At 44.9% G+C, this 18,361-nt stretch overlaps 1 protein-coding gene across 8 annotated transcripts in view; it reads left to right on the top strand.

The window, feature by feature from the left end:
- tjap1 (tight junction associated protein 1 (peripheral)) overlaps positions 1 to 18,361 on the top strand; it is a 78,534-nt gene that overhangs the window by 52,618 nt on the left and 7,555 nt on the right. For 4 of the 8 annotated variants that reach the window (XM_090237890.1, XM_090237888.1, XM_090237889.1 and 1 more), the window contains 6 exons: positions 37 to 65; positions 4,209 to 4,370; positions 8,034 to 8,100; positions 10,309 to 10,338; positions 13,038 to 13,145; positions 13,418 to 13,501. In XM_090237890.1, the coding sequence (XP_090094016.1) occupies positions 37 to 65; positions 4,209 to 4,370; positions 8,034 to 8,100; positions 10,309 to 10,338; positions 13,038 to 13,145; positions 13,418 to 13,501 (480 nt within the window). The remainder of the gene's footprint in view (positions 1 to 36; positions 66 to 4,208; positions 4,371 to 8,033; positions 8,101 to 10,308; positions 10,339 to 13,037; positions 13,146 to 13,417; positions 13,502 to 18,361) is intronic. The other 4 variants (XM_036983179.2, XM_036983163.2, XM_036983168.2 and 1 more) reach the window with 1 other exon arrangement.

Below are 18,361 nucleotides of genomic sequence, written 5' to 3'. Positions count from 1 at the left end.
ACAATGGCCAAACTAATAGGATGTTTGTTGTTGCAGGACTCCTTATCAGATGCAGACAGGATCAAGTAAGTAATTATTTTATAATCTACTTATGCTTTGACAAATATGTGCTGTATTTTCGGTGAGAAATGCTTCAGCCACAGGATTGAAAATACTAAATTTGACTTACAGTTTAAACAAACAGAAAACAGTGAATCTCAGCATGACTTCTTTGGCTATGGGTTACTGTGTCTATTTGCCTGCTTCACTTTGAGCCCAGTTTTGACACCTCAGTGTGTACTGTATAGATCAGTCTACTGTGTGGGAAGCTGTAGCCCCGGGTGGCGTGACCTGATTGGCACTGGGTAGATAGGCTGCTTATAGGAGACGGCCAGGTTGGCACCAAGCCACAGCCAGCCCTTCCCAGGAGCCCCAGCTGCTCCCGTCTAGACACTTCCTGAGGAGAGGGAGCCGGGCAGGCCGCACTCAGACGCCCAGCTTCTGCGTCAGTAACGCTAAGGGGAGGGAGGGTTCATAGAGACTTGGCTGATCCCATATGGTGCTATGATGACAAGCCCCTGCGGTGTGGTGGGAAGGGTGCTGCGCAGGTGGGCGAGCGAGAGTGGAAGAGGAGCAGGTTGCTGTTAGCGCCAACATCCGTCACCCACACACCCCCTGCCGCCTCCTTCTCCCACCCCAGCCTGGGCTCAAAGTGAATCTATGTGATCAGTGGCGTCTCCCTGCTGGAACCCCCCCAGCTGTGAAAACTCCACACAGCTAATGAGAGAAAGCAGCTCGGAGTATGTGGGGGAGTCCATTACCACCAGCCGTGCAGGATTGACCACTAGTACAGAGACGGAACACTAGTTGTAATTACAGCTCGAACTTTCACCTCCATCAGTCCTGCGGTCCTCCTCCGCTCCACTTCCTCTCCCAAAAAGAATCCCTATAGTCGGCTAATTACTACCAAATATATCAGCTGCGTGTGTGACGGTGCATGTTTGATGTGTCATTTTAGCCTCTCGCAGTAAAGTCTAGCCCAGCGCTGGCTCTGGTACGCTACAGTTCCCTTTGGTATCAGTGAACGAGATGTAAAGGGTTAATATAGTCAAGCCACCATCCACATGTGTGGGCATCATCAGGCAGCAATGCTTAATGAATTGACGCTGACGTAGCTGCTGTTGGATCCCCTCCCCCCCATTCTCTTCCTTGTGGTGGTAAATGCTGATAAGCTCCTTTTGTGGTACACAAGCAATGTCACTGATTGGCCTAGATGCCCCTGCGCTGGTGTGGGATGATGAATGATTCTGTGTCTGACTAACTGAATACAACCTGAGCTGAGTGCCGCTGTTAATCATTACCGCCCAGTCACCCACTCTTGCCCTAGAGTTCCTCAAGTCTCCACATAGGCCAGAGCTGAGTCTGTCTCCCCAGCGGTAGTGGAGTTTTGTCATGCTGTTCTATACTGCGTATGCTGCAGAGGACTGTTTCTCAGATGAATGGGATTACCAGTACATCGGTTGACAGACCGATCTTCCCCCCCCCCCCCCCCCCCCCCCCGTTGTTTCCACCATACTCTTCTGAATGGGAAAAGGTCAGAAAAGTCTAAAGTCACAATAGTTTTGTCAGAAATGGTTTCCCATTAAGAACACCTGCTCTTTCCATGACACAGACTGACCAGGTGAATCCAGGTGAAAGCTATGATCCCTTATTGATGTCACTTGTTAAATCCACTTCAATCAGTGTCAATGAAGGGGAGGAGACAGGTTAAAGAATGATTATTTTTTTAAAGCCTTGAGACATGGATTGTGTTTGTCTGCCATTCAGAGGGTGAATGAGCGAGACAAAATATTGAAGTGCCTTTGAACAGGGTTTGGTAGTAGGTGTCAGGTGCACTAGTTTGTAACAAGAACTGCACCGCTGCTGGGTTTTTCACACTCAACAGTTTCCTGTGTGTATCATGAAAGGTCCACCACCCAAAGGACATCCAGCCAACTTGACACAGCTGTGGGACGTATTGGAGTCAGCATGGGCCTGCATCCCTGTGGAACGCTTTCGATACCGAGGTCAAAAGGGCAACTCAATATTAGAAAGATGTTCTTAATGTTTTGTACACTCAGTGTATATCTCTCTTATGTGTGGGAATACTTTTGGTGTTTTTGCAGTCTTTTATGTCCAACAATTTTAAAACAAGAAAGGGAATCAAATGTAGTTAGGGTCACCAGTTTGGGCAACCCTGGTGTAATGCATGTAAAACCTCTAAGGATGTGTTTTACAAGTGAATTGAAAGACCGTTTCCCAATCCCAGTCTTTCAAAATCCTTTCTGAAAGCTTGGGAATATCTATTTTCTCTTATCACAGTTATTTTCCCATTGCGCCTTAATTTACCACTCCTCCTGTTTGGCTCCCGGGGAGCATCTCGATGTGCAAGGCTGTTAGAGGTGTTTTGTAACAGCCTAAAAAAGTACCCTAACCGCAGTGCACTCAGGTTCTGGGTGGTCTGTAATCGCAAGACACCTTTTATGCTGTGACATGCTCATTTTGCCTTTGCTGTTGCACTGTAATGTCCAATCATCCAGGTTAGATCTAATGGTAGCCACGCCTTGCTTTTATACACACTGTGCATTGGTTAGCAGCAGCAGTTCTGTGAAAGCGTGTATTCTACCGTATAATTAATGTACATTTTTTCCCCCTCACTGCTTGTGTATTTACAGCATAGCAGAGTGGATTACGCTCCTTTTGTTGTTGTTTCTTCTTCTTCTTTAAACGTAAGGCGTAAGCTTGGCTTCTTTTACACACCCACTCTCCGTGATCTGAATAGGATCTGAGCTCATGTTTCTCATGTCATAATCCGCATAAACATATGTGTTGGTTGTGTGTGTGTGTGTGTGTGCGCACACATACTTAGCTCAAGTAAACTTGTACAGGGTTACAGGGTAGTACCCACAGACTGTGCCAAAAACCAATTTTCTGCCTTTTTCCTCAAACCTGTGCCCTGAAAGAGCCAAAACGGAACAGAACCGTGCAGAGACGGTGAAATCCTGTGTGTAATTATAGAATAAAACATTGGCTGCCGCCCCACCAACCGTAACATACCATGAATTATTGATGTTCTCTTTTCTTGAGTCGCCCTGGTTTTGGTTGGCAAAGTGTGTCTGCATGTGTAGGATACACGTGGGCATTTTCCTTCCTTCCCCTCCAGAGCTGTCAACTTTGAAGAGGACTACCCTGTTGCTCTGGAAGTTTGGACTGGAGCTTGTCGATTTTAAAGATTTTGTGTCTGCCAGCTGTTAGGTGGGGGAAAATGTCCCATTTGACTATTGCAGATGCAGCACGGGGGAACCGATAGCAGTGCGAGGGCTAACTTCATTCCACCCTGTCACACCCAATCACACCCTGTGACAGGGTAACGCACCTGGATGCTCCTGTTGTGGTCCCCCGTCTGCCGATCAATTGCCTGGCTCTCACAACCTAATCTGAGCCCACTGGAAGTCTTACTTAAACATACATCGGTGGACTGTAGTTAGGATATATTTATTTTTTTGCTGCTAACTGCTGTCATGCAGCAGAGCGGTCCCCTAGGTATTTGGGTCTGTCTGAGCCGGTAGGACAGAGACCCTGAAAACAGTGGTTTTAATCAGTGTGCAGTGAGTGAGTGGGTGGCTGGATGCTGCATAGTGCGACACACGGTGTGGTGACAGGATTGTGGGTTGTGGCAGATGGCAGATGTGTCCTGTCCCATGGCAGCTGCTCCGTCCCCCCAGCGTCCTAACAGCTGCTCCCATTAAACTCCACAGACACACTAGGACAAAGGCAGGCAGCCACCCGACACACACACACACACACACACACACACACGAGTGCTATGGACAACCATGTGTTCGCTCTCTCTCGTACAGACAGAGAAAAGACGCATACTTTCTGTCATAAATATGCACTCACTCATGTGCATGGACCTTTCTTTCACATATGCCATTTTTCCCTCATGTTAATCGTAATTGTTAATTATGAATTTTCTCTATTCCCATTGACATTATTTTCAATAAACTGTGACCCTGAATTTTGGGTGAGTTCTGTGGCTGAAGCAAGTTCCCATGGCTCTCTGTTTGTCTTGTCAGTCTAGTCACTATGTGTGAATACAGTACTGTCTGTGAGTCATTCCACTGCACCTGGGCTGACTGCCCCCCCCCACCCACCTTCACCTCTCTACCACTCCCTCTCCCCTCCAGGATCCTGCAGCAGCAGAATGAAGAGCTTCGCCGGCGGCTCTCCCACACCACCCACAAGATGGAGGCCATGGAGACGGAGTTTGAGACCAGCCGCCACTACATGCAGGGGGAGATGGGTCGCACGCGCGACGACCTGGAGAAGATGAGAGACAAGTTCCGCAGGTGACGAGTGTAACCTCCCTCATTTCCTGAGCCCATTATCCATGTTATGGGAGGCACTCTTGCCACTTCGTGACACAGATAATATTTCATTCCGTTACACCGCACACTCGCTTCCTCTCCCAACCTCACTTTTTTCGGAAACATAAAGATGAAATGAATACCTTCCCCGGTAATCCATTTTTAATGAATCTGATCAAAGCTGTTGAATTAATGAGAGCTTAGGCATCTGATTATGCAGCTAGTTGTTACTTTAATTTCTTAAACCTCTGGGCATGTTGGATCGTCTATTTGAGAGCGAGGTGGTTGGGGGGAGTTTCTGCCACATGGAAAAAATGTAGATGCCAGAAAGTCTATGCTGTTTTATCTATGATGTATCTATCTATATTTCAGAACGTTGTTCAATGGGAGGATGTTACCATAGGACTCTTCAGCGCCCGACCACACTTCCTCTGTCAGCCCTAGTTAGTGACAACGTCAGGCCTTCCTCTACAATACATGACCACCAGTCCTTTTTTGAGTTAGAACTCAGAGCCTGACTGTTGAGCCAGAACAACATTTTAGTTGTTTATGTTCTTGACTTCGTTCTATACCACATTACGGGCACACAACTATGGTTCTTCTATCATTTGTCTTTCTTTCAATCTTTCCACTGTTGAAGAACCTCTTGATTTAAAAGCGTCTCCTGCTTTCCCTGGCAATACACCTGCAACCCGCCTCTCAGTTTTTGGTTAATAAATCAAACTCTACACGTCTGCTTGTCAATCAAGTTACTTCTGCCTTCCTAATTTGTGAGTTTAAGTGCAGGTTAAAAAAAAAAAAAGAGGCCAAAATGACACGCGCGTAATGGTTGGTATGCATAATCCACCATTTGAGACAAACTCTCTCACTTTAATGAGATTGTAAAGCTTATGTTATTATGGAAGTGTCATGGTAATGATGGATGAGTTTCCCACCACCATACACAGGAAACCTAAACTCCTCCAGGGGGAGGACACAGGGCTGAAGCTGGTAAATACGACCTGGGGGCAACACATTTTCCCATATCTGCTGTCGGGTGATAATGGTTGCCATTTTGTTTCTTAAGCATTTTAATCGTTAAATATGTTGCTTGCTTTTGAATTATTTTCTAATACATTTCCTATAGCTTTATATGTCAATGTGCCATTTCATTTTTCTCGCTGTCCACATGTATGTGGAGAAATAGATTTGCTAATTTTACTGTTACGAATGCTTTGGCTCTGGGTGGCATTAATGTGAAGATGCACGTTTAAGTCAAGATTCCAGGGAAAACCACGTGGCTGCTCATTTTAAATCTCGTGTGTTGTGTGTGTCACATTCAAAAGCAATCATCCCAGTTTATCTCCAATCAAGAGGAATCTTCCTGTTTTTCGCTCTGAGCAACCAGTCACTTTCAATTATCCCTGCAGTGTTTCCATCAATAAATCACAGAGTGAGGCTACATGCCTGTGTGGGATGCGATGGTCCATCTGCATTTCCATACTAGATGATCACACCTTCAAATACAGCTTCAGCAAAGATAAGGGTTCAATTGGATTGCCATCAGTTAACTAGTGTGCTCCACTCGTATGTCCTATCTGATTATCACCGGGCAGCACCGTTACAGATGTTTTCAGAGATCAATCACTGAAAAGGCTCTGGGAATGAAAAGCCAATTGTTGTAATTACATTTTTTTAAATTTAGCTATTTATTTACTTTACCAGACCCATTAGCAGCATTCACATGTGACTCTCTGAGGACTTCGTTTGAATAGTCTGGCAGCCGTGAACTAATCAATCTGACTTCTTAGCGGAGCCATCAGGTGACTGTAATTGCGCTCCCCAATTTGAAGTCCATCGGCGCAAAGTCCGATCAATGTCTACCCTCTGAAACCCTGAAACGCTGCGGGAGTGTGAACGAAAAGTATGGACTCAATACTGTAAGTCCGGATAAGAGCGTCTGCTGAATGACTCGAATGTCAAATGTAAATGGGCACCGCTGTGGTCTCGGTGGCAATCGGTGAGCTTTGCTCAAATGTCTATTCACTTTTGATTGGGGGAAAAAGACAGTGAAAGTCATTGGCGGTGATTTGCAGCGAAGCCTTTATGATTAGTGAGGAATGCGACGGGGTAAAAAGAGATGCTGGTGTTATTGGGAAGGACAGCCCTTTGGGAAATATGTCTTAAAAAGCCAGAGGTTTTGTACTATGAATCCCATTGATACACACTGGTATCACCCTGGACACTACAATAGCGATTTAGTGTCATTGCATCAGGGTTGTAATATAGATGAGGTTAAACCTGTGCGCGTGTCCATGTGCAATATTGTTTGATCAGTGAATCAATCACGTGGCCAGTTGGCCCGGGGACAGCAGTTATTGTGACACGTTCACGTCTGCGTGGTCAAATGAGCACCCAGCATGGCTCATGGCAGAAAGAGGAAATGAAACTAGTAGGCTAGAGCCTGGCCCTGGTGCAGACCTGACTACCACGGAGAGGATCACCGGCTGTTAGACTCTGGCCTTGTAATCCCCTCTCGGTGGAAAGGGTGACGGGCAGAGTGCTTTGTGAGCATCATTTGTGTGCTTCTTAGACTTCTATTGGATTTTCAGACAGTCCTGCGTTCATACCCTCTGGGGTTTCTGTGAGATGGGGTTTGAACCATACAAAGGCAATATTTGTAATTTAACAATGGACCAAGAAGTGATGAGACCTTTTTTTAAATAGATGTTTTTCTCTCTTTAAAAAAAAAAAAGTCTCAAAGGGAGTTGACTTGAGCATAGTTTATCATGATTCACGCTTACTGAAAGCTTAAGGCGTGGCGCACTTTAGTGCCCTGAACTTCTGGACTACCACACCTCTTTACTGTTGCTCACCATTACAAAGTGTGAGCGTGACTGATGGTGGTGCACAATCAGGTCCTATACAACAGGAACATCAATACCTCAAACATGTCCTGCAAAGCTATGTGGAAAATCAGTACGTTGCCATTTTAGCCCTTTTTAAAATGTTCTCCATAATTGCATTCCATGAAATACACAACCTCTCACTTTTTTTGAGGAATTTATCTAGCCAATTTAGGAGGCAGTGGATAGTGGGAAAGTAATTGCTATTGGTCCTATTGAAATGGGTTTAATACAGTCCCCTCTCTCCCTTTTCCTCCCATCTCTCGTAATTTGTTCCGAATGTCTAACCTGTTGAAAACCGGAGCGAGCAAAACTCTGATGGCTTCATTAAGTCTGAGAGGATTCATACCGTGCTGCTGTTGAGTAGCAATGGAAATAAAGTGAACTAAAATGTGCATGGATGTGACTGCCAAGAGAACTGCGTGCATACTTGTACTGCAGGATTTGCCCGTTTTCTGGTGCCTCATTGTGGAGATAATTCTGGTCTATATGGCAATTTAAATTATTCATTTGACAACCAGACAAGATGCACAAGAGAAGACAACCGCGTAATCTGAACTATGATGGGAGGCGATCGCACTGAAAAAGAAAAGTGGTTGACGAGTTATTTTACTGCAGTGCTACGTTCTGTACCAGTGGGCTCTGTGTCTCCGTCTCTGCAGCAATAACATCTGTGGGTTTCCAATACGTGTTCTATCTGGATGGGGCTCAGCTCTGTAGACACGGTACTATTAACTGAGACACATTCTGTCCTCCACAGACTGCAGAACAGCTACACCGCCTCCCAGAGGGCCAACCAGGACCTGGAGGAGAAGCTTCATTCCCTGGTAACCTTTCACCTTTCAACCCTCCCACCTGCCCTCTTTGCTTATCTATAGGTGTTCATTGGACATAAATATTTCATGTTCTTCTGGTAACTACTTTTTTTGAAAGGAAACATTTACACACAACTTAACCTGCACTCCATTTCCCAAAATACTGCTTTTCCTTTTGACCTTTCCCTGGTCAAAAGTATTGTAGATTTGCAAACACTACAACGTCCAAAGGTTTCTATGTCGAAGGAGTTTCCCAGCATGCCAGGTCAGTGGAGTTATTCTGTATTGGGGAAGAACCTTTCCCATACAGCGGTGTGTTTTTATTTACTTTTTATTTAAGAGCCCTCTCATTATGCCAGTATCACACACCTGTCAGCTAATTATGCCGCAGGGTCTCTTTTGGAAGGTTCTGTGGTGCAGAGTGCTGCAAGGAATTAGCACAGAATGATCTGGCCTTTCATTTGAAGTCAATTCTCTCTATCACCCATGTCTCTGCTAGCCCCTCTGGGAGACGGAAAGGTCCACAGCTCTGCTATTCCCCCAGGCAGCACGCCAGGCAAACGTGTGTCTGTGTGCGCGAGCTCACACACGCTCCCGAAATCACACTAGGTGACAACCAGGGGTTTTATGTGCAGAGACTCTTTTACATATTCCCACAATGTCAAGTCCCACACTGTCCCTTTAAAACATAGTAACCTATGTATGATGCTGTACGTTTTATTGGATGATTATAATACGACTCATCAACCATACAACCAATCAGATATTGTGTGTCAGGACATAACGTATGCATCTATGTCCTCTAATATGTATGCTGCTGTTTACACATGTGTGATGGTTGTTTGATTAGCCCGTCTTTGTTGGTGGCATGTGTATGCGTGTGCATACGTTATGTCTATTCTTTCTAATCCAATCACATTTAGTCAAAGCAAACGTTCCCACTGGCCAAATATTAATTTCCCATAAATATGTAGATTGACTAATGTCAAAGTAGTTTGCTGTGATCCTTTGCTGGTGGCTGTGGTACGATCCCCTGCCCTCTGTGATAGCTGTGTGAGAAAATCAAAGTTCAAGCTGCTCTGTTTTACACTGACAGGGAAATAAATGATGTTGCTTGCTGTAGTGTGCAACTGCCAACTCTCCGCATGGCAAGTGATCTGAGCACCACTACAAGCCATCCCCCTTGACTGCCCATTACCCACAGGCTAGCCCTACCCAGACTGGATTCACACCACAGATTTACTCTGCAAACATTCTACTGTCTGATTCTGACTTCAGTCCAGCCCTGTTAATTGTCATTGTAGAGGAGGTAGCTTTAGGAAAACAGACGGATCGAGGACTGATTGGCCGGTTGGCGCTTTGTGTTTGGGGACAGGTGGTTTGTTTGTGTGTGTGAGTGAGGCTGGCCCTGATGCGAGGTAATCTCTTTGCAATTGCCAGAGGATTACTCTGTCCAAAACATGCTCTGACCCCCACAGTCACCTTGTCAACGGTGGCCTTTTTAAAAATGCACAGTAAGGATAGGCAGTTAAAACGATGTCTGTGTTTTGAGTACTCTCATCATTTTTGAGTTCTTGCATGTTACCGTGGAACTTGGCTGAACTCAAAACGTTCGCAGGATTCTATCTATTGTTCCAATTACTGGTTGTTCTGATGCACGACGGAAAACAAAGGTTTACACGTTTTCACAGCATCTGACAGACATTGTTGTCGGTCACTGCTTATTCATTTAACCTGCACAATGGTTGCATTTGTACATTTTTGGATTCAATTATTAAACGAATTGCGAGCCTTGAATCGAATGATCGCGTCCTCGCCGCCGTCCCTAGCACACAGCTCTCAAATCCTTCCTCATCCTTGTGGATTCCATTATTTTTGTGTTAAGCCTAAATTGATGCAATTTTCCCGGTTCTGATTGTGTGGCTTTGGACTAGGCCTGTGGACCACTGTCTAACAGTCCAGGCTTAAACGACGGGCCCGTTTCAACCTATTCTGACGTGCTGCGTTAGAGGAGTTCGCAATCAGAAACCATATTAGCCGATGACGCACGGGAGATCTTGCCAAGTGTCCAAAAGAAGAGACCAAAATGTTCTGTGTTGTCTTTGTTTTCACCATCCGTCTCTTTTCTTTTCTTTTTTCTTTCTCTCTCTGTCTGTTTCTCTCATTCTCTCCCTCTCTCTCATGCTGCTGCTTCGTGACGGGCTGTCTCATCATCATCAGGCTGCTATCAGTCAAACCTGGGTCTACGCAGTTGCGTTATCATTCTATTTCTTTCCTGTCTCCCTCCCTCCCTCCATCCTCCTCCCCCTGAGCATTTATTGCAGTTGTCATGTTCATTACTGCTCTGCTTGTCGCCTCTGAACTAGGAAAGTCTCTCCATCCTCTTGTCTTGTCCTGGCAAACTGCTCCAGATGTCCCGCAGTCATCATCCTGTCTGTGTAGCTCTGCTATGGCCCCTATGCATGGGGGTTGGGTTGGTCATGAGGGGCCGGGCGATTATGTGTATCTCTGGGTGTGCCCAGTGATTGAAACTTTTAGTTTTCAAGTCCCCCCACCTCTCTGTGCGCTTGGTGTACAAAACATTAGGAACTGTTTCCATGACATAGACTGTCCAGGTGAAAGCTATGATCCCTTATTGATGTCACTTGTTAAATCCACTTCAATCTGTGTAGATGAAGGGAAGGAGACAGGTTAAAAAATTATTTTTAAGCCTTGAGACAATTGAGACATGAGTTGCGTATGTGTGCCAAGCAGAGGGCAAGACGAAAGACTTGTGCCTTGTTAACGGTTAATGTAGTAGGTGCCAGGCACACCAGTGTGTCAAACTGAAACGCTGGTGGGTTTTTTTTCACACTCAACAGTTTCCCGTGTGTATCAAGAATGGTCCACTACCCAAAGGACATCCAGCCTACTTGACACAGCTGTGGGAAGCATTGGAGTCTACGTGGGCCAGCATCCCTGTTGATTAGCTTTCGACACATTGTCGAGTCCACGCCCCGACGAACTGAGGCTGTTCTGAGGGCAAAAGGTGGTGCAACTCAATATTAGGACGGTGTAGACTGTATATCCCCTTTACCAGAGGCGTGTTACGCTCTGCAGCTCAATGGGCTGTAGAAGAGATCACTGGTGTTTTTTGGATGTGGCATTGCCCAGTCAAACTGTCTCTCTCCATCACAGTGGCTGGCTGGCTTATTTCTGTGTGCATTTTGTATTTCTCCTCGGAAGCCTCTTCAGTTTAGCATATATAAAGCGAATTGGTTAATTATTGACACGGCAGCCAGTGGAGCAGGAGATGCAGTCTGGGTCTCATTCTGTCTATATGTCGCTCAGTAACTCCCTTTCTCACTGATTCTCTACGGACCGATGAATGACGGTTCCTCTTTTCTACTAAGTGTGATTTAGTGGTGGTGACCACACCCTCTCCCTCTTGAGGATTGGATCTAGCTATTTTCATAGTCCAATCATGTTGCGCGATCGATCACGACCTCTAAAACAACTGGACAGAGCTGCTCAGTGCTCACTTCCGTGCAGGCTTCAGTTAACATCTAGCTAGTAAATGGACAATATCAGATAGAAGATGCAGGGAGGACCCACCCCCCAAAGTAAGACATTGTGCTTGGTGTGTTCACCAATAATGATGTTGATATTGTGTTAGCAGATGGTCAGAACAGCAGCCGTGGTCTAGGCCTCTCTCAGCTGTTCACAGGGTGTCAGTGCAGATCCAAACCCCACAGGGTGTCAGTGCAGATCCAAACCCCACGCAGTGGGCTCACTGGAGGCTCTAATTTGGGGGGGGGGGGGGTGGTAGCCTAGTGATTTGAGCATTGGGCCAGGAACTAAAAGTTTGCTTGATCGAATCCCCGAGCTGACAAGGTAAAAATCTGTCGCTCTGCCCTTGAACAAGGCAGTCGGACCCACTGTTCCTAGGCCGTCATTGTAAATAAGAATTTGTTCTTAACTGACTTGCCTAGTTAAATAAAGGTTCAATTAAAAAATAACAAATAATGAGCCTGTGGTGAATATTAATGCAACGATCTGGGCCTGTGCTTGCTTGCTAGTAACACACACGCACACACACACACAGAGGAGTCACAGCATCTGGATCCGCACGCACAATTAATTGGTCTGGAAGTTCTCCAGCTCAGCGGTTTAGGGATTGTTTTCTGTGAGAGTACTGAAGCCCAGAGAAACTATTTTTTTTCCTTCTTTTTTTCCCCCCCTGTTAAAACTTGAGAAATGTTGCACGTATAGTGTGAGGTCCCTACTGTAGCAATCCCAATTTGTTGGCGAAGTCATGGTTACTTAAAAAAACACTCCCCATAGCCAATCAGCACCACAAGCTATTCCTGTGGTACCTCTGAAATCCCCTTAATCCTGATTTTTATAATGACGCATCAGTTAATATTAGTGCTGAAGCTACAGAGTATTTGATCAATTGTTGCCTATTGTGGATTTTTGCATAACCTATCTGTCCTGTTAGTGTGACTCGCATAGCTGGATGTTAACGGAAGCCATTCACTGGCTCTCTTAACGATACAACAGCGTGTCACCTGCCCAGCTGTTTGACTGCAGTTCCAGGTTATTGTGTTCCCCAAACGTATGGCGTGAGTGCGAGAGGGAGTAACCGCATTATTAGGGTGACTCGGCACAGACTCAGACCCAGAGCTCCCACTTTGTCCCTTCATAATGTGCCATCGATTGGTTTTTATGACATTTTCTGCGGCTGTACTTTTTTTTGGTTTCTCTCTCAACACCGCTGAGCTGAGTGGCTAGCAACAGCCTTTGGAGGAGGAGACAGGCATTAGCTGTGATCAATGAGGAAATCCCCATGTGTGCTTACTTAAACATAGAGTCCTGCAGCGAGTGCTGGCTATGGTTATCCCTCCGCCAGTGATGCATGACGCTGCTTTTCTAATGTTCTGCATCCCACCACCATTATCCGTCTGCAGCTCCGTAAGGTGGAGAGAGACAAGAAGACCACGGACCAGGAGATAGTGGAGCTCACCAACAAACTCCTGGACGCCAAGAACACCATCGACAAGCTGGAGGAGTTGAACGTGGGTGTTGTCACACTGTCCCTCTTTGAGTTATCTCATACCAAATATGAAGTTAGATGTATAGAACCACAGTGTGGTGGTGGTGAGGGGGGGGGGGGGGGGGGAGATTGAGACCTTGAACAGTTCAACCACCGTTCTAAGAAAAAAAAAGTCCAAGTGCTTTGTGAGAAATGGACGTTTCCAGTATACCTCTGACTTAAAAAAAAATGTTATCCTTTTCTCTCTCCATACCCCTACCCTTTCACCCCTTGTTCTATTCTTCTCCCTGACAGGAGCGCTATCGGCAAGATTGCAATTTGGCCGTGCAGCTTTTGAAGTGCAATAAGTCCCATTTCAGGAACCACAAGTTTGCAGATGTAAGTACAGCTCTGATCGTATGATGTGAATGATTACATCTCATATATATATATATATATAGTGTATAAAAAGCCATCCACTTGTCATGGTGGCACTGTTAGATCTTTGTTTTGCCCTCCGCAGTGACACTCTTGGACATGGGAGAGAGAAAGAGGGGGAGAGAGCGGTCGCCTGGGGGACTGTTGTCTGACCCTGGCGTCAGAGAGGACTAGGCAAAGAGAGAAACAAAGAGAGTAGAAAGAGGGGGAGGGTAAAAAAAAAGCAGAGGTTTGCCTGGCCGCTTTATCACAGCTCCTGGCCTTTGTGTGTGACCAATCAACTCTATGAGGTGGACGATATACAGTACCAGAAATACTTTCTTAGTTTGGACCTGCCATTGACCAATATGAACTTGAAGCACCTCAGTTGCTCTTCTCACCACTGGGTTCTGGCCCATAATGTGATCAGTGATGTCTCTCCACTAAATCAAGAGCCACCGAGTTCAACACTGGCTTTCATCAGAGCTATTAAACCACATACTGCTGGGTAATCAGCACATCAGCATGAATAAACAAATCCATTTCAAAGTGTTGTGCTATGAATTTCTCTTGGATTAAATGTTTTTCTCAGGTGTACAATCCATTAGATTCTTATTTCACTCCCTGAGACTCTTGAATAAATACATTTAGTATGAGCAGCTTCCCTTTTAGTGCCAAAGTCCAACACTACCTGTGCTTTAACAATCCAGTCCCTTATCAAATGAGAGACCGTGTTTGGAGGTGAGGCTTAGTGACTTTAGGGTCTTTTCCTCCAGTCCATTGATGCACAGGGCTACCTGCCGGCTCGAACACCTTCAGTTAGTTTATTCATCTACAGTGACGTCTTAATTCCTGATACTCTGGTCTCCGGAGGACTATTACTACCGATGCGCCAGCCAGGTTGTCGCCCCAGGGCCGTGACAGGCAGCCAGGAGCCAGGGCTATTTTTAGGAGAAGTATAATTCATCGGAGCATAAATATATCTCCCAGTCCTGCCGTAATTCATTACAGGATGTGTGGCAGCCAGGATTACTGCTGTGGAACCTAACAACCTGCCTCAAACTGCAGATCTGTTCTCATGCCTCAATTTATTCCCTTGTTTTGTGATCAGCTTATTTGTGCTTTGAGGGAACTATTTTATGCTCTCCTATATTTGTCATGAGCGTTGTGCTTACCTGGTGGTTCTATGCCAAAGGCAACTTTAGTACTTAAACACACATTTCATATGATCTTCTTTAAACTGCTCAAGTAGTCAAAGGCATCCACGTTGTGCAGCCTGTTCAAACACTTGTTGATTGTATGGACTTCCCTTAGTGAGCCCCCCCCCCCCCCCCCCCCCCCTGAGCTTGCGAGACTGATTTTGTGTATTTATATGCCACATAGCAGATGCCCCCCCCCCCCACACACACACACACACACACGCGACTTAAGGTACAATGAGTGCATACATTTGAAGCATCTTGGAATTTCAAATATCTTGGTGTTTCCAGCATCACCCTCTGACCAACTAAGCTACTTAGGACTTAGATAAGAAACTAGTGGGCAGAACTTGGTAGTTCTTGTACTGGGTCTACCGACTGAGGTCTAACTCTAATTGTTGCAGCAAACTATTTTTCGCAAAACAAAACAAGGAAAGTGCCTTGGAAGACAGGGACACGTTTTTGAAAATCAAAGCATTAACCATTAGGAAACATCCCCTTGACAGTCATCATCCATTAGGAGAGAATCCGAAAGGGGGAGAGGAAGCACACCAAAAGGGCAACATGGATAACCATGGTTACGGCGTCCTCCTGGGAAAAGATCCTGCAGAATGGACAAGGACAGGCAAGCAGGCGGACAGGCAGGCGGACAGGCAAGCAGGCGGACAGGAGGGCAGAAAGAGGCAGACGGACAGCATTGAGTCATCCTGTGTCCAGATGCGCTGCTCCCTGGGAGGTGGTCTGAAACGAAGCTGTGTATACAAATCATCTTATCAGGCGGGCAGCAGCCATCTGTGGGAGATTTTAATGAATTCTGAAGATTGCCTAAGGAAACAAGTCAATTATACAGCATTGCAGAAGTTGCCCAGCAGCCCAGTCCTGAGGCTACTCGCTAGAGTGGATTGGCTGTCTGTGAGCACCAATTCACACTGCTGCACATGTAATTGTTCCATGAGAAAGCTCAGCTTTTATCTGCCCAGGCATCATGCCATATATAGTATGCCCACTTTGCCTCAAACTGGCCCTCTATTGATGCGTTTATGCTAATTGATAGCATTTTCAGCGCACAAGCAGTTAATACAAAAGCGTGTAAAATGACCATGACTGTGGCCATCAATGGGCCCGTGCAGATTTACGTCACGGTGATTGCCTGCAGTGCCTGTAATAATACAGCCAGTGTTCTATAGGAAAGAATGGTCCCTGAAAAGGTCTCTCTAACTCACTGAATAATGTAACACTTTTTTTTGCTACAGCTAATGCGTGTGTTTAGTTGAGGCTCTAAAACACAGTACCTTTGTGTGCACATGGACGTGATGCATAGCTGCTTGTTAGCTCGTCATGACCAGTGATGTACAGTACCAGTCAAACGTTAGGAAACACCTACTCATTCCAGGGTTTTTCTTTATTTTTTAAAACTAATTTCTACATTGTAGAATAATAGTGAAGACATCAAAACTATAAAAAAAGAGTTAAACAAATCAAAGCTGTCATCAAGGCAAAGGGTGGCTAATTTGAAGAATTTAAAAAATATTTTCATTTGTTTAACACACTTTTTGGTTACTAAATGATTCCATATGTGTTATTTTATAGTTTTGATGTCTTCACTATTAATCTACAATGTAGAAATTAGTTTTAAAAAATAAAGAAAAACCCTGGAATGAGTAGGTGTTTCCTAACGTTTGACTGGTACTGTACATAAACCTTGGATTGCTGATATTATGTATTGGCCAATGAGGCTTTGAAGCCACCGGTTGGCCATATTGTCACACCCTAGATGGAACAGCATAAGAATTAACGTAAATCAACTAAATGTTTAAAGGACAAACATATGTATTTGTTGTTGTAGTGGGGATATTAACATTAGAACCTTTTGGAAAAAGTATACTTTTAGGAGAATCTTTTTTACATACTAAATTGTTACATTACAGCCTTATTAGAAAATGTATTAAGTAAAAAATAAATAAAAAAATCCTCATCAATCTACACACTATACCCAATAATGACAGTGAAAACAGGTTTTTAATTTGTGCACATTTATTACAAATTTAAAAAACAGACCTTATTTACATAGTATTCAGACCCTTTTCTATTAGACTTGCAATTGAGCTCAGGTATAGCCTGTTTCCATTGATCATCCTTGATGTTTCTACAACTTGATTGGAGTCCACCTGTGGAAAATTCAATTAATTGGACATGATTTGGAAAGGCACACACCTGTCTATATAAGGTCCCACAGTTGACATGGCATGTCAGAGCAAAAACCAGCATCGTGCTGTGGGGGATGTTTTTCAGCGGCAGGGACTGGGAGACTAGTCAGGATCGAGGATAAGATGAACCGAGAAAAGTACAGAGAGATCCTTGATGAAAACCTGCTTCAGAGTGCTCAGGACATCAGAATGGGGCAAAGGTTCACCTTCCAACAGGACAAAGACCCTAAGCACACAACCAAGACAATGCAGGAGTGGCTTCGGGACAAGTCTCAATGTCCTTGAGTGGCCCGGCCAGAGCCCAGACTTTTACCTGATCGAACATCTCTGGAGAGACCTGAAAATAACTGTGAAGTGACGCTCCCCATCATCAAAGTACTGAGTAAAGGATCTGAAACTTAAGTAAATTTGACATCGAAGTATTTTAAAAGTTTTATTTCAGAACTTTTTTTTGCTTTGTCATTTTGGGGAATTGTGTGTGGATTGATGAGGAAAAAACCCAATTTCATCCATTTTAGAATAAGGCTGTAACGTAACAAAATGTGGAAAACGTCGAGGGGTCTGAATACTTTCCGAATGCACTGTATATGTTTAGCTCAAACAATAACATTTGAAAGTATGCATTAATGTGTCTATTAGAATAAACTTGGAAAAAACGAATGTAGACATTAATAAATGCATTTCTATACTTTCCAAAATGTTTTTAATTTATTTTAATTAATTTTTTTACAAATGTGAGTGCCAAGATGGAGGCGCAGTGGCTTCAACACAGCACTCCTTGTCAGTCAGTCATCTAATGTGTATATATACATCATTGGTTATGACCTATGACTCTAGGGTGCCTGTTAGCTCTCTATATGTAATTGGCCCAGAGGTCAGGGGTATGTCATATAAAATTCAGGGGTCATCCTGGCAGCCCTGTGCTGTTTAATTGATCCCGCCCGGCTGACCAGAGGAAGTGAACGAGAGGAGGGCGGTCTGTCCGATCGTTGCTCACCAGGATCGTTAGGGCATCAGGCAGTGTGGGTGCTGTGGAATCACCTCTTCTCTCTGCCCATTTTCCACAAATCAATATCTCTGCCCTGCCTCTTCACACCCAGTATTACCGTGATAGAAGGGCCCTAGATGCCTGCCTTTTTTCTCCCTTTACTCTCTCTACTCACTTTCTCTTTCTTTCTTGCCACCCTTCAGTTATCTCATTAGAGGTGAGAGATTTTTTTTTTCTTTCTCATTCTTTCTGCTATTCGTTTCCTGTGAATGGGGAGTCGGGGACAAGGAGACATTTGGTTGCCAGGGAAGAAAGGCAGCAGGAGACAGTCTCCTTCACAGCGCTGATTGAGGTTGAGATAGTCCTCTCTGAAGGCAAACCACCAGATAGATCCCTGCGTTCTCTTCCATTCACATATTCGGCATCAGACAGCCAGCCCAGTGTCGTG

Source organism: Oncorhynchus mykiss, chromosome 1, assembly GCF_057628025.1.
Source record: "Oncorhynchus mykiss isolate SJ-2025 chromosome 1, ASM5762802v1, whole genome shotgun sequence".
Lineage (NCBI taxonomy): Eukaryota > Metazoa > Chordata > Actinopteri > Salmoniformes > Salmonidae > Oncorhynchus > Oncorhynchus mykiss.
This window is presented reverse-complemented; position numbering and strand designations above follow the sequence as displayed.